This window comes from Phasianus colchicus, chromosome 1 (assembly GCF_987193195.1).
Source record: "Phasianus colchicus chromosome 1, bPhaCol1.hap1.1, whole genome shotgun sequence".
Classification (NCBI taxonomy): domain Eukaryota; kingdom Metazoa; phylum Chordata; class Aves; order Galliformes; family Phasianidae; genus Phasianus; species Phasianus colchicus.
This window is the reverse complement of record NC_143436.1, coordinates 49,827,610-49,843,680: the sequence shown is the minus strand read 5'-3', so window position 1 is coordinate 49,843,680 and position 16,071 is coordinate 49,827,610. Positions and strand designations below refer to the sequence as shown.

General features: G+C 42.9%; 1 protein-coding gene and 1 non-coding gene across 3 annotated transcripts; one reads left to right on the top strand and one right to left on the bottom strand.

Moving 5' to 3' along the window:
• Nucleotides 1–563: 563 nt before the first annotated feature.
• On the bottom strand, nucleotides 564–15,305 carry POLDIP3 (DNA polymerase delta interacting protein 3). Of its 2 annotated transcripts, none has more exons than XM_031600314.2 (9): nucleotides 15,140–15,305; nucleotides 11,193–11,580; nucleotides 8,909–8,989; nucleotides 6,564–6,659; nucleotides 5,576–5,758; nucleotides 4,623–4,700; nucleotides 3,927–4,056; nucleotides 3,024–3,090; nucleotides 564–2,674 (listed from the first exon to the last, which is right to left on the bottom strand). In XM_031600314.2, the coding sequence occupies exons 1-9, from the start codon at nucleotides 15,196–15,198 to the stop codon at nucleotides 2,500–2,502; spliced, it is 1,257 nt and encodes a 418-aa protein (XP_031456174.1). In that variant the 5' UTR covers nucleotides 15,199–15,305; the 3' UTR covers nucleotides 564–2,499. The 2 variants fall into 2 exon arrangements, with proteins under 2 accessions (XP_031456174.1, XP_031456175.1); XM_031600315.2 differs by having other exon boundaries at nucleotides 8,909–8,986.
• A 260-nt stretch (nucleotides 15,306–15,565) lies between these two features.
• On the top strand, nucleotides 15,566–15,714 carry LOC116233529 (U12 minor spliceosomal RNA). The gene has a single exon (XR_004167979.2). It is a non-coding gene; the product is annotated as a U12 minor spliceosomal RNA (small nuclear RNA).
• The last annotated feature ends 357 nt before the right edge of the window (nucleotides 15,715–16,071 follow it).

Here is a 16,071-nt window from a genome sequence, read left to right as displayed (position 1 = left end):
TTGATTTGAAGAATTAAAAGAAAATATTTACTGCACAGATCAGAATACAAGTTCTTCCAAGGAAGTATGTTAATATCATAATTTATCACAGGTAACTCAAATAATGCATGATTAAACAGTGAGTTATGAAGTGCATTTGGCTTTTGTAATGGACATATGTCAATTAATGAAAAATATGCTTCAGTCTCCCCATTCTTTCAGATGAGACAAGATATGCAATTACAGTGGAAGTCTTCACATTTTCACAGCCTTAATTTTTTATATCTGGCTGATAATGAAAGTACCCTACTTTACCTGGAATGGGTACTCTGACTTCAGAGCAGCAGTATTTTTTTAAATTACTTTTTAAAAATCACTAGACTGTCAATAACAAATTGACATTCCTTTCATGTGACAAAGAAATTAGAACCAAGTGAGGAGGGACAAATCACACCTATCAACAACAATCAGCTAAATCCAGACCACCAAAATTAGTAAAGCGTCAATTTTCTTATCCATATACTCTTGCTCTTCCTTCACACTACCAGCTACCTATGGAATTTATTACTGAACCAGGAGCAAGATCAGAGATTTGGAGTTTTTATATTTTTTAAAAAAGCATGCTTGATTCAATATTGAACTCTTACTTACTGATTTTTCATTTGCTTCACATCATCTAAAAAGGCTTAGAATCCAATCTCTGTATAACAAATGTTTATTCAGAAACAGATAATACATAATCTTCTCCAGCCCTAACATTTCTCCCCCTCCCCCCAATTTTTATTAAAACACAATTGTTTGGTGGGTGATCTAAGAAAAGGGAACAACAGCTGTCTTAAGGCCCCTCCCTTACAAACATCTGCTGGTCACATGAAGCACCCCACCAATACTAGCGTTTTACTAGATCTCCAAACCAAAGAGAATAATCTGAAAAAACAAGTCCTGTCAAGTCCCCAGTTATTTTCATGGCTAAGAGGGACAGTGTGAGATAAGGAATGGTTTGCACCAGCTAGATAGAGCAAAGAGCTACTAGAGAATAAGAAAGCAAAAGAAACACAGAGTTGACCAAGAATTGGGATCTGGACCTACAATGATTACAGAAAGTTCACTGAAGTTCAGCAGACCTGAACAAGAATGGGTTAGGTCTGCCTTCTAGCTCGAAGGCTCAAATTCAAATCCCAACCAGATTGTGGCAGTGGCATCTTTTCCTCTCTTATAATATAATTTGAACTAATACAAATGGAGCTACTAGGGCTTCAAACATCCATGACAAAAACGCTGTACTGACAAAGTACTGAAGTGCCACCTAGTGGCCTGGAGCGCATCATGGATGCTCATGGGCCAAAGTTGTGTCCTCGTTGCTCATTCGGAACACGCGTAACACTGCTCTCCAGTGTCTCCTCTTACAGAGCACTACCTGCTCTCCTCCAAAATCTCTCCTTGCAGCAAGGAAGCACAGCGATCATCCTCCAAACCCACCTATGTAAGCTGCAGGCCTGCACAGCAGCCAAACATTGCCCAAAATATATATGCCTCTCAAAAAAGTGATTTCTCTTAGGCAAGTGAAGACTGCTTAGTACTGGAAAAAGGCCCCAGCTCCCTCCTTTTCATAAAAGGAGACTGGTTAAGTCAGGAGGTAAGAAAAAAAACATCCCCGCATTAGCAGGAAGATGCAATACAGTATACTGGGAACAAAACACCAGGATGTCCTCTATTTCCAAGCAGAATCCTGGTTGTTTTTCAGACCACAACGGAGAGAGCAACTCCACTCACCCTAAAGGGCTAACAAATTCATTATACAAATGCCAGAGCCTTTTTCCCCCCCCACCTTCAGTATTACCACAGTTGAAGGATCCCTCCCATAGCACAACAGGTGCAAAATGGGTGCCGCACTTGTGCTTATGTCCATACTGCCCAATGCTTCCATGGGCTGGTATACATGGTGGGAAACTCAGTTTTTCATGTATTTTCTCAGTGTCACAGCTGCCGAGCAGAAAAATATTCAGCAGTCAGAATTAAACTGTACGCAATTAAATGCATTTAAGTCCAAGATGCAAGATGGCACAATTCCTATATGCAACCACACCTGATTTGGTATCTGGTGCAGAAATTTCAGAAACTGCGCTGTTCTTGCACGATGAAAATCACAAGAATGCATCTTTTAGTTAAAGGTAGGTCAGAAGAGAAGAGATTGCCAACCCTTCCTTCAAAGTCTATGTGCACTTTTAATGGCCACTAGGGGCTTTGGAGTAAAGGAGGGAGTTACATGGTATATGCTTAGTAATATTATTACTGGCAGAAGGGGGAAGATATTCTCTTGGAAAAAAAAATCGTGGAAGAAAACTCCAACTATGAAAACAGAAAGTACACACACAAAAGGAAACACTACTGTACAGTAAGGTAGCAATCATAGAAAACAAAAAGATCTTCAAGGCAGGCAAATGCAAAAATCTGCACTCCTGCAGTTTTCTCATTCCCCAACTTAAACGAGTTTTCCAGTCCACTGCTCACTGCCCCTTCTCAGAGTTTGATTTTGAATTCTGTGGGCTGCACAGATGCAGAGACCCCTGAGGATTTGAAGAGTGCCTTCAAGATGGTATCAGGGTCCACCTCAGCTGGGGGATTTGATGCAGCACTTGCACTTGACCGACGGGGTTCCCCTTCCTTCTTCACAGAAGGGGTATCGCTCAATCGGCTGGAGGATTAAACAAACACAGACAGCATTGAACCTCTCATTATAAAATAAAATTTAACACAATGCCTGTATTTGCTGTTCACAGCGTTCACCCTTCACATTATAAGAAATTGATGTCTTAAACATACTTTCAGACACAAGAACTTCCTGATCTCAGACTCATTTTGAACCCCAGTGCTGAGAACATTATGTAGTGAAACAATATTGCACTCAACTCAACAAAGAGCCACAGATAAAGAGAATATTCTGAGGTCAGCTTGCCAACAGTTTTTCTACCATCCCCTCAGATTCTCCTTAAAGAGAACCTGAAAATACATTTGGTTCTTTCCCGTATCCAAAGGACACTTACAGCAATATAGGCTGGTCTGAGGTGATGACATTTCCATTCATATGAAGGTTACATTTCATTGGCTGACCTAGACAAAAACAGAGTCCTCATCTTAAGATCCCAGTTTTGGAAAACACCAGATATCATGCAGTAGTGCAAGCAACAGATTCCACGTGTGGAGGAAACACAAGAAGGAATAGCTGCTATCTTTTCTTACAAAATCACAGTGGCAAAAGAGCCACTGAAACACTCAGTGCCATATGAAGAATTGCACCAATTAACAAAGTACATATTGGTGAAAAGCTCTTATAGATGCACAGTAATCTACTATTCTCAGCTGTCTGTTCTTCATTTGATATTCATAACTTGCCACTCATCCGGAGAAAGCAGCAGCACCCACTTCCAGCTAGAAATTAACAGCTAATTTCAGCCTATAACAAAGTGTAGATACATCCAGACTAAGAAGTGCATTGTTCAAGGTTTAAAGAGAAGCTGTCAGCAATTGTTTTATAAGCCTCATTCAAAATGTCCCTGACTACACCTCGAGACTTTTGCAGATACTAGTTTTACTTGTACTTTACAAGCAGCTACTCTCTAAGCATTAATTCCTTTCTAAAGACAATCTAGCTCTTGGCACTGGGTTAGAACAGAAATTTGATCCCGAGGTCAAAACAATGGAATCACTGGAAGCCTGCCTCTATCTCTGAGCATTCTCTTTGTGGGAAAAGATTTTCTCTAAATGTTACGTAAATGAATTATGCACACATCCAACATGCATTACGTTGTCCAGCTATTGAATCAATTTTTTGGCATTTCCTCTCTTGGCAGCACAGGAGCACTGAAATGCTTTTTAATCTCTCCCCTGAAGTAGAAAACGTTTTTTGTTGATTTATCCATCTTCAACGTAACCCTGCTCAAACTTACCATCTAAGCATCTGTTGTTGTATTTCTTATATGCTGTGATCGCATCTTCTTTCTTCACAAAGACTACCTCAGCCACTCCTGGGTGCACCAGCCGGGCTCGTTTCAGAGCACCGCACACACAGAACAACTCCTAAGGGCAGAGTGTTAGTCATGACTGTGGTCACAAAAGAAGTACGCTGGAACAATGGGTGAGAAAGACTCAGTTTCCCAATTACATTCCCACTCCTCCTCAGTAAACACATGGCAGAATCTGACTACTGCAACTTATCTTCATGTCGTTGCTATGGCTAAGTACTGAGCACTTGTACCCTAATGCAGGCTGGACAAACCTCCATAATGGCACAAAGACGAGCAAAAATGTTTAAGGCTCTGTACTTGGGCACACAAACACCATGTTTGTTCTCTGCCTGCTGAGAACAGAAGCACATAGGTAATTTGCACCTGTGTATAAGTTCAAGGAAAACACTGAACATCACTTGGCATGAAGTCTAAGTGATATCAGGTGCCTCAGTACGCCCTAGAAATGGCCTTTTCTACCACCTTCTTGAGTCAGATTTTTTTTTTTTTAATTAGGTGGAAAATCCAGCCTACCCCACCCCCAAAGCAGGAAACTCGCAGCTTGTACAGCAAAGTCATATAATATCTTTCCTCACTGCATTCACCATGAAGGGATTTAATGCAGTAAGCAATACTCACAACAATATCTTCCTCAGTGACTCGAGGATGCAGATTGTTTACAGTCATCTTTGTGCCTTCCAAAGGACTGAAGGCCAGCTGCCAACACAATAAACACAAGTCAGAAATGCAGCAATCCAACATTACAGCAGATAAAAATCACTACAAGGATGCCTATGAAAGTTGGTATACATAAAGGAGAAAACTAGAGCAAATAATGGGAAATACTGATGCTCAGAAAAGCCCAGATCATCTAGAATGAAAGAAAGCTACTGTTTCATGCTAACTTGTTTCTGAAGTAGCTTTTCTCTCCCATTTCCAAGTGTAACACTAAGTTTATCTATCTATATACATGAGTTATGCCAGACTCTCTTTCATTTTAAGAGCACAGCTAAGCTACACTCTGAACTAGTCAGTAAATCTCAGGTACAGCTCCAGTCTCTAGAGAGCCTGTTGAACTTAACCTGTTTGAGAACACCTGCACCCAGCACCAGGAAGTCTGGCAAAGCAATTTCAGGCAGGTTGTCTACAAAGTACCTGAGAGGTTTTTGCACAGAAAGCAAGCAGCTACATCTGGAATAATCTTGTTCTTCTCTTTGCTAACAGCAGAAGGTAGAAGACTATGTTACCAATAATGTTACTGCATTATTTCTAGAGACATGGAATTCACCAAAGGGTGCCCAAATAACAACTGCCATCTTCCTATAACATCTTCCCTGTTTCCTCTCCTATGCTAGACAGAAGAATGAAGTGTGATACACTGTCTGAGAATTCCCAGTCTCTCAAGCACCAGAGAGGATGATGTTCAGACAAGTCTTAAATTCTTGGTGGACAGGTTGTAGCTATCAGCTTGTAGCCCCACAGTAGCAGTGAGAGCCTGGCAGAAGCAAACTACTCAAAAAAACAACAAATGGCAAACTTCAGATGTTTCAGAGACTTATGTTAACAAGCACGTCCCACTTCCCTGAGCTCACCTCAACAGGTGCTGGCTCTTTTGGAGGCTCCTCCTTTGTCACCAAAGTTCGGGACATGTTTGTCAAGGCCTTTGTCCTCATTGGGGAAGGAGGTGCAGGAGGAGCTGTGTATGTATCATTCTGGACCACTTTAGTCAGGGGAACAGTCTTGGACAGAGAGAACTTATTGCCACTCAGCCCAGCCTATGGGAGAAGACAACAAAATAACCATGAGAGCTGTAGGCTGCAAAAGTAGGCCCTCTTTTTCAGGCACCAACAACAGGATTGCACTGAAAACTACAGGTCCTCCACAGTTTCAAAACCACTGCAGTGTTGAAGACTTCAGTCAATTTTTGTCTCAAAGCAGAGCGGTTTTTTTTTTTTTTTTAAGCATGTTTACCTCAAAAGAGCACTTCCCTTGCAAAAGAACAACACCATGCTTAAATCTCACATCCTCTTTAAATGAACATTACCAGTGCAGTTCAGATTCAGAAAAACACCTTTTTTCAAAGGTGTCCAATGATTCTCAAGTATTTAACAAAATGTACACAATACCATTCATTTACACACACAAAAAATTGAGCTATTTAGTGCAAACAGCAGTAATTCTTCAGAAACATCAAGCTGCCAACTGTGATTCTGCATGGCAAGCGATTTCCTGCTCTGATGTCCTGCCTATAGAAGCAGTAGAAAGCCTTCCTTGCTTGCCTTCTCGAACAATTATGGAACAGGTACAATGCACTTTCCCAACAAGAAAGTCAAAAGCTAACATGCGAGAGCATACACTCTGGCTGCAAAAGGCCTATAAAATCACAGCCTGAAAGGGAATCTGTTTCCAAAATAGCACTGGAAGCATTGGCACAAAGAGAAGGGTGGGGTGAGGAATAAACATCTCAGGGTGAAGCATTGTTGACATACTTCAAAAGAGCATAAACCCTGTAAAACTGCAGCCTATGCATCTACTCAATATGAGTATGGTGTGATGGGGACTGTTCAGATCATCCCTTACCACGTTGTGAAGGAAACTGTTTGTGGTGGTAATCTTCATCTGTTTGCTAGGAAGGGTGGAGACACTTTCATCATCATCTTCCACGTCATACAGACCCTGAAAAGAAGCAAGGTAACGGTTCACAAACAGGCAGATTTAATTTAGACATCATTTCCAAAATAAGCAATTTTCTCCTGCCTTCATCACTTTCAAAAGACATGAGAAAATCAATGCAGAACGGTTTTTGGTTAGAAAGGATCTTAAAGACCATCTAGTCAGTTCTCGCCCATGGCAGGGGTTGAAACACCTCCCACTGCATCAGGTTGATCAAAGCTCCATCTAATTTGGCCTTGCACACATCCAAGGACGAGGCCAACAAATTATCTGGGCAGCTTGTTCCAGTGCCTTGCCACTCTCATCATGCTCTCAGCACAAAGAATTGCTTCCTTGTATCCATCCTGTATTTACCCCCTTTTACCTTAGAATTGTTATACCTTGTCCTAACACTAAACTCCCCAGAAGAGTCTCTCCCATTTTTCCTATAGGACCCCCTTAAATACTGAAAGGCTGCAACAAGGTCTCCCTAGAGCCTTCTGTTCTCCAGGCTGAACCACCTCAACTTTCCCAGCCTGTCATCATAGGAGACGTGCTCCAGTCCACTGATAGTCCTTATGGTTCCCCTCTAGACCAGGTCCAGCAGGTCCATGTCCTTCTCACACAGCAGGTCTCAGAGCTGAACGCAGTGCTCCAGGTGGGATATCACATGAACGGAGTAGAGTAGTAGGTCAGTCACCTCCCTTGACCTGCTGCTCACATTTCTTTTGATGCAACCTAGGATACAGTTCACTGTCTGGGCTACAAGCACACACTGGTGGCTAATTTTGAGCTTTTCATTCATCAGGACCTCCAAGTCATTCTCCACTGGACTGTTCTCTATCAACACCCAACTTGTATTCATGTTTAGGATTGCAAACACAATGTTTGCATGTTCAGAATTCCATGACTTCTCTGGACTTCACTTCTATTCTCACAACTACAGGACAGAGCCGGAAGCATACAAGTCCATTTCATAATGTCAGTTTTAATACTATCAAACTTCTTTCCTAGAAATGCTTCCCCAGGTGTAGTGAAGTTACATAGAGAGTTCTCTAATCCCTAAACCTCTTCAGCACTCATGAAACCACACTGCTAGAATAAAGCCTTAACATCTTAAATTTTAACTCCTTGCTAGCTCTAGAGTTGAAGCTTGTACTTATGGATTTTTTAATTTTGCTTAAGCAGGTGCTTGCTGAATCTGTCTGAACTGAACATTCCTTTTGAACAGTGTGCTTTCCTCAGCACAGCACACGCCTGTCTGGCACCAGAAACAGTGTACTATGAGGTTTACTGAATGAGTAACTCACTTCCCACTTCTACTTAATGCCCACAGCTCTGCTTAAAATACTGAGTCTAACACCTACATAAATATTTTTTTGTATACTCTGAACAATAATGTTGCTAAGAAAAGTCTAAGAAAAAAGTCTAGACATACATGGCACTGCCCAGAACACTGAAAGTTACAGCTTAAAAGTTTTTCAATAATTCAGCAGAACGGTGAAGAAAAAAATGGATGGATTAGCAATGATAACTTGAAAAATAAGTGGGTTTCATGGTCAGCAAGATTCTGGTTTACAAATGGAAAAGTAGTTACAACCACAGAAGTGCTATGAAGAAAAACAAGCAAAAATGATATAACATAGGAGAGTTCTGCAGAAAGCTAGGAAAAATGCTAGCCACCTGGACAATATACTTGAATTAGAGACAAAGTGAAATCTTGAGTGACACTCAAGATTTACTGTAATGAGGTCCAACTAGTGAAGGCAGTAAGTGACAGCATCTGGGAACAGTCACTGCAGCAAGTCAACGCAGAGATAAACAGATAAAGTTACCATAATTGAGGCAAAAAATAAGTAATGACATGATACTGTCAATGTCAGCTTGTCAATATATCATAGTTTATGAATGCACATACATAAAATATGCAATATAAATATAATCCCTGTGAAAGAACCCAAGGTGGGGTAAGGCAGCTAAATGCTTCGGGGCCATGGCAAAGTCCTTCAAAACTGATCTCAAGAGAAACAGCACAAACTCTAGGGTTTTCTTCATACAAAATCTGCTTGATATAGCAGCACAGAGAGCTCATAAAAAAAACAGTTAAGATCACCATCAGGTTTTCGGCCTACAACCATCAAGCTGTCAGAGAACACCCAAACTCTCTTTTCTTTCCTACCTTATCTGCCAATGTTTATGGATACCTTCCTGCTCTCTCTATTCACCTCTACCCCCAAAAACAAAAGGTTAAAAACAGCACAGAGAGCACACACCTGTTTATGTGTATGGTTGTTCACCACATTGATCCTCATTCCTGCTGGATGAGGGTGTCCAGGAACAACAGGAGCTTTCTGCTACAATCAGAGAGAAAGAACCAAAGTGTTAAACACTGTAGTCCACCAAATCCTCATTTCAGGAGACCGAAGCTGTCACTGATAACCTGATATCACATAAATGAGATTTATCTTCTCATTCTTCAAACATGTTTTAGATGTTATGTAATACTGCAAAATGCCTGCTGTAATGTTAAATACGAGATGCCTGCACTTGAAGAAATAAAAATCTACAGCCATGTAGATAACTTTTCATTCAAATTACTTGCATTTTAGTCTAAGTTATATCAGAAGAGGATTTATTTCCAGCTCTGGCAGCACTGATCAATTTTTATTGCTGTAAATACAAAACCAGGAGGAGGGTAAATCAATAAGCAACATTTCTACCACGCTAAAGAGAATGAAAAGATATCTATTTCCATTATGTTCAACAAGTTGGGATGCAACATAACTTAGTTGTTCAGATCCATTTCAAAGGAAAAGCACATACTGCCACTTTGCACTAGAGCTGGAATAAGCTGTACTAGAATAAAATGATGCATGAGATCATGTACCTGACCCTTTGGCTGTCTCATCTGCTACCCTGTGAAAACAGGGAAATTGCAACAGAAGTAGTCAGGGAACACAGCTCCACTCATCAGCAACTGAAAACAACCTGCAGTTACCTCAAAAATACCCTCTATGTTTTTGAAAACATTGGAAGCTACCAATTACAGAGAATAATGTCCTACAAAAATACTCTGTACAACCAGTAAAAATTTCAGATTGCATCTTGGATCAAGACACTTCAGTTTGATTCTGCTCCCACATTTGGGAACGTAAGAAGGCCACCAGCAATTTGGAATTTCAATATAAATCTTTATAAAAAAAACTGTAAGATAACTGCTTATGTGCATGGCTTTGTCTATAGCCTCAATCATCACGTCATTCTACAGCATTTTTATAACAATATGTTAATAAGCACCGCAGATCAAAAGATCAAACCACATGATTTAAACAAAAACAAAAAAAAAAAGCAGCAGCTCAGTCAGGCAGAGCAAGTTGCTCTGCAGAGCAAGTTGCTGCAGAAGAAAGTCTCCAGAAACTATTTTAACACCTAGATACTTTCTAACAACGTTAACTCCTAATGGAAGTGATCTAGGCTGTATAAGTATTAACTACTCTGCTAATCTGAGGCTACTGAACAGACTGCTCTATTGGCCTGTGATTAGCCCTTCCTACTGCCACAAGTATTCTCTCTTCTCCTTTGGCCAGCCTTTTGTTCCCACCTTAGCAGTAAAATCTGAAGAGGCAATGGGTAGTTTTCTGCAAAGCAGAAAAACTCATCTGGGCTTTCAAACTGATGAGGACAGAGATGTTCTGGTATGTGCAAGCACACTGCCGATCTTCAGGAGGAGGGAAAAGAAGAGGTGGACTAGGAACTAGAGATACGTCCTTGCAACATGCCTTAAGAGGTGAGGAACACAGCCACTCCTTCAACAGCAATCCTGACATTCTGGAAACTTCTCTTCTGCCTCTGCTCTCTGTATTTAATACACGTGGTTTAAAGATGTTAGCCTGAGAAATCAAGTAAGAATCAAGTTACTGCGCATATAGCACAGAACTTCCAAATCAGTCAAAGGAAACCAGCAGTTCACAGTGACCAAATGGTTATACTGCAGCTGGAATAAAACCCAAACCTCAGCAGGACTGCATCACATAACCAAGGAATTCCCTGGAAGCCAGGATTTTCCTGATAAGTGGGTGAGTGGAAACAGAAACTGCAGAAAGGCACACACAGTTTAAGCTGCTTCAAGATACAAACACGGTTTTATATTCTAAACTGTTATCTCACCACTAAGAGGAATTAGCTGTCTAGACAGGGCAAACTACCACATCAGACTCTTGCGAAGAACAGCAGTATGACAAAAAAATGCAAATTTCTTCAGATTTTATGTGGGGGGGACAGAAATAACAGTCTAAAATGACTACTTTAGTGCTGAAAAGAGCACTCCTTTCAATTTTATTGGGCCAAAAAATTCAAATGAAAGCTTGGATTGTTCAAAAAACCCTAAGCAGCCACAAGGACACCAAAAAGATTCTGAATCCTGCTCTACAGACTGGGTTGAACTGTATCACCGTCACTTCTGTTGTAAACAAGGGAACCTTTTCACACAAGTGTTATTATTTTCAGTGGACTACTGTAGAATGACTGAGGAGCTCAAGGCTGGCTTGCATGACCTACTTGGATAGTCTTGGTGATTTTCACAGCTGGATTTACTGTCCCCATAGTTGGGCTGATAGCAGCTGGAGTGTTCCTTTTTAAACTGATCTTCTCTCTGGCGTCTACCACTTTGGTCACCTTTTCAGCAGCAACACTTTGCTGCTTACGGGAATTCAACATCTCTCGAGCATCCTGCACCTTCCCTTTTATTTTGAACCGAGCGTCCCTTTGAATCAGTTTTTCACGAGCATCTTTAACTCCCAGTTTGTGTCGGGCATCAGTGAGGCCAATCTTCTGTCGAGCATCAAATGTCCGCTGGAAGTTGACAGCTGGTGATGATCTACTTAAAATATTTTGCTGGATCCCAATGCGAGATCTAATACCTCCAAATACTGGCCTTGTGTTAAGCCTGAAAACAAACAAACAAAAAAAGGTTTCAGACATTGTAAGGCGTGATACAGCATCCACAGAAGTATTTGTGCTACTGCTAACAAAAGCTCATTATTACTGCACACAGCTCCAACCAGGTTTGACGCCCAAACCCAGCAGTACAACTCCTAAGCTGTTTCATGCCAGATTTTGCTCTGTAAATAGCTTTGCATGTAAATAGCTAAGGAACTGTTTTCCAAAATCCTTTAACTCACGTTTACAAACTTAAGGGCCTGACTGTAGACATGCTAAAAACACACTAAATTTAAATAAAATTCTTCAAAAACTTAAGTACTTTGGGGAATCCTATGAAGACAAGGAGGAACAGAAAGAGATTTTCTATTATTAGGAGCGAGCAACTCTGCTAAACGTCTCTTGTAATACAACAGTACACCTTAATACAAAGAAAACATGGAACTGAACTATATTTGATTTCAAGATTTCTGAGCAGCAAACTCAGATTTCTGGGATGGTAGAAGACTTGGATTTTAGAATGCACAAGTAAAAGCACCAACCTCAGTTCAAAGCAGTCCCAAAACTGTTTCACTCTTAGCAAGAACACACACCAGGCAAACCACCTTTCAATACCGCTCTCTCTCCCTTAATCTACTGACAGAACTGCTACCTGTACTTTTTAAGTATACCATTTTCATCATAAAACCGAACACAGACTGTAACAGTCCACAAACTGTGTTTGTACACAAGCATTACTAAGCAGCAGCCCATTACATAGTGAAGCAGGAACTAGCTTCCTGTTACAGGTCTGCTTTACTTTTCCCAAACTCCTCCTAGAAGGAAGGAGATTATCTAATTTTTAAGGCAGGTCCTCCTTTAAATACCCTGTTAAATTTTAGGATTGTTTCTTTTCATTAAGTTTCTTTCTTGTAAGCAGATGAAAAAGTTGCAAAAAATTGAAAAATATTCTTGAGGTCAGCTTTTCTAAAAATTCAAAATAAGATATGGTGCTATAGTGCTTATCTGCTTTCTGAAACACATCACACAGTACTTTAGCCTAAAATTAGAATTTATTTAATATCTAAAAGACTAATGCCACATATTCAAATGATGATACATTTTTTCATATGGAATCACAGAATGGCCAGGGTTGGAAGGTACCTCAAGGATCATAAATCTCCAACTCCCCTGCCACATGCAGGGTCACAATACTAGACCAGGCTGCCCAGGGCCCCATTCAACCTGGCCTTGAACACCTCCAGGGACAGAGTGTCCACAACCTCTCTGGGCAGCCTGTTCCAGCAGCTCACCACTCTGTCTGTAAAGAACTTCCCCCTGACATCCAACCTAAATCTTCTCTCCCTCAACTTAAAACCATTTCCCTTTGCCCTGCTGTTACAGAATCATAGTTATCTACTCTTTCAAAGAGTTGACTCCCCTCCTGTTTATAGGCTCCCTTTAGGTACTGAATTGCAGTGTTTACTTACTAACTCTAACATTAAGATGGTATTTACCATCACATATTAACAGTGGAGAGATCTGTGGAAAAGATAAAAAAAGACTGAACGTGCACTGCCATGTCTCTACTCAAAGACATGCTGCATCCAGAACTGGAAGCTAGGCCTGAGGTGCCACACCATTACTGCGCTAAGAATCCTACAGCTGCTCTCTCATACAGCCAGAGCTCACCAGATATACAAGACAGGAGTATTACTAAGACCGTTTATTAAAACATTTCCAGAAGAATATGAAAAAATAAATACCCATAAAGCTAACACCACTAAGTAATACTTCCCTTGCTATTTTAAAAAGCATTAATTCAGCAAAGTTGAAAGTATTTAGAGTGCTGCACAAAGCTTGATGAATGGTTCTTTTTAACAAGCATAAAGGCCAAAGTAAAACCAAGAAATCCATGTACCAGCATTTAAGCCAGAATTACTTAGACTGTTAATGATGAGTTCAGTTAGGAAACTCTGTACTGAAGATTATACCTTCTCTGAATGTTTTGTTTATCCTAATAAGCAATTCTTCTCTGTGGAGAATTGCTTACCCTGGAACAGCACAAACTGTTCTGGGATTTATACCCATTTTGCGCCACCACACCTGAAATACAAGGGAATTTCAAACATCCCTTTCAAATACTACAAGCTCTGACTTACTTCTTGCATCAGACAATATTTTACAGGCTAGCATATTTTACAGCTGAAGATTTTTGAGTTATCACTTTGTACAGACTACTAAAAAGCACGTAATACAATTCGACAAGTCTATTCTACTTGCCTAACCTTCCAAAGGCAACTTGGCTGCCTCAAATCTTATGAGTTAAGCTAAATATGTAAAACAAGTAAAATGCAAGGTACAAAAGTTCTTATAGTGCTGCTGAGGGATTTCTGTTCCACAGAAAAAAAGCAGAGAAATTTCCTTTGGGAAATGAAAGTGAAGGAGGACGTGAAAAAGAAGAAAGGTGGCGTTCTGCATATTAAGCAGCGTAAGACTGTTCCAAACATGGAGGATAACATGAATGAAAGCACAAAGCTAAGGCCTCGTTTACAGCACAATTAGAGGCATTTTATACCATAAGCCTTTCGAAATACTACTGCAGACATGTAAACGCAGACCTGTTAAATTTTGCTTTTCAGTGATCATTAAATAAACAAAACAAAATCAAAACTAACACAGATGGGGAGAAAACTACAGTCCACAAGAGGATGGAAAGCTACCATGTGAGCAGATAAGAACTGCAATAGCTGCTCTAAACGGTCTGGGCTACACGGAGGACATCTGCCATACAAAAGAGTGCGGAGCCATACAGAATCATGGACTCACCAAGGTTCGAAAAGACCTTTAGGATCACCCAGTCCAACCACCCACCTATCACCAGTAGTTCTCACTAAACCACGTCCCTCAACACAAAATCCAACCATTCCTTGAACACCTCCAGGATTGGCGACTCCACCACCTCCCTGGGCAGCCCATTCCAGTGCCTGACCACTCTTTCAGAGAAGTAGTATTTCCTAATGTCCAGCCTAAATCTCCTCATTCGCTCTAGTCCTATCACCAGTTACACGAGAGAAGAGGCCAACCCCGAGCTCACTACAACCTCCCTTCAGGTAGTTATAGAGAGCAATAATATCTCCCCTGAGCCTCCTCTTCTCCAGATTGAAGATGTAACGCTCCCTACATCCACACGAGCACTGAATCAATGAGGCAGGGAATTCTGGCCAAGCGCAGAGAGCCGAGGGGCAGACAACAACCTCGCCGGAGCCATCGCAACCTGAGGCCTTCCCCGTGCTGATCCCAACGGACACAACCCGTGCGGCACCTCCCACACCGGCCCATCCACCGTGCCGCTGAGCGGGCCCGGCCGCGGTGGGATCGGGCCCGGCCCGGCCCGGTCCTGAGCGACGGCCGCCACCGCCCCGCACAGCGACGCCTAAGCCAATGGGAAGGCGAAGCGCGGGGCAGGGCCGGGCCGCGCCGAGGCGGGCTATCGCCAGCGGCCTCCGGAGCGGGACGGCCCGAAGGGAAAAGAGATGAACCCCCTGCAGCCGCCGGGCCCGGGGCGCCGCCCCCCGGCCGCTCACCTCCCCTTCACCGTCACACCGCGCTTCCGTATGAGCTCGTCTAACGACAGGTCCGCCATCTTGTCGCGGGGCCCAGCGATGAGACGCAGCCAGCGAACCGCGGACGTGACATCACAGCGCTTCCGCCGCTCTGAAGGCGGCCGGTTCCCGCCCCCGCCCCCGCCCCACCCGAGCGCGTAGGGGGTGGGGGAGGACGCGCGCGAGCCCGACACTCCCACAACCCCACGCGGCGTCTCAGCTCTTATTTGCATACCGGTACCGGCGCGTTCCGGCCCGCGACGGCTCAGAATAGCGAGAGAAGCGGGCGGAAGGGCGGGGGCGGTTGGGGCACTGCTGGGGAATCTTAAGGAAGCAGGGAGGGCCGCTCGCCCTGACCTCGAGAGGCCAAGCACAGGGCCCTGCTGACAAGGCGGACAGACACCGTTTATGCCTTAAACTTATGAGTAAGGAAAATAACGACCCGGGGTGACGCCCGGGTCCTCACTACTGATGTGAGAGGAATTTTTGTGCGGGTACAGGTCGTCCCCGGGTGACCCGCTTACTTCGCGGGATGCCCAGGTGCAATGATCTGCCCGACCCCTTGTGCGCAGCGTACGAAGGACAGAGCCGCGCGCCGGCGGCTCCGGAGGCGGAGCTGCTCTGTGCGGCGGGGCGGGGCTGGGAGCTGCACGGCGTCCGCCTGCAGCGCCGCCGTGTGGCGCTCGTAGTTCCTGAGGCAACGCGCTGCGTCTGGCTGCAGCTCCGCCTATCCGCTCTGATGCGGTGCGGCCCAAACAGTTCGAGCCTGATGTTACAAAGCAAGCCTACCTTTCTTTCATCAGATCCCTCTGTGCATAAAAAGCAGCCCAGGCGGCTGAGATTCAAGCTGCGCCTCCCCTGTGTCTTGCTTCCAACCTGCAGGGAGGCAGCGCGGTCAGGAGGGTTGAGCGTGA

Excerpts from the sequence above, each read along its gene's own strand:
- POLDIP3 (XM_031600314.2), bottom strand. The coding sequence starts at position 15,198 with ATGGCGGACCTGTCGTTAGACGAGCTCATACGGAAGCGCGGTGTGACG. Across the intron at positions 4,057-4,622 it reads TCACTGAGGAAGATATTGTT|GAGTTGTTCTGTGTGTGCGG; the intron begins GTGAGTATTGCT and ends CTCTGCCCTTAG. Across the intron at positions 3,091-3,926 it reads CAACAACAGATGCTTAGATG|GTCAGCCAATGAAATGTAAC; the intron begins GTAAGTTTGAGC and ends GTTTTTGTCTAG.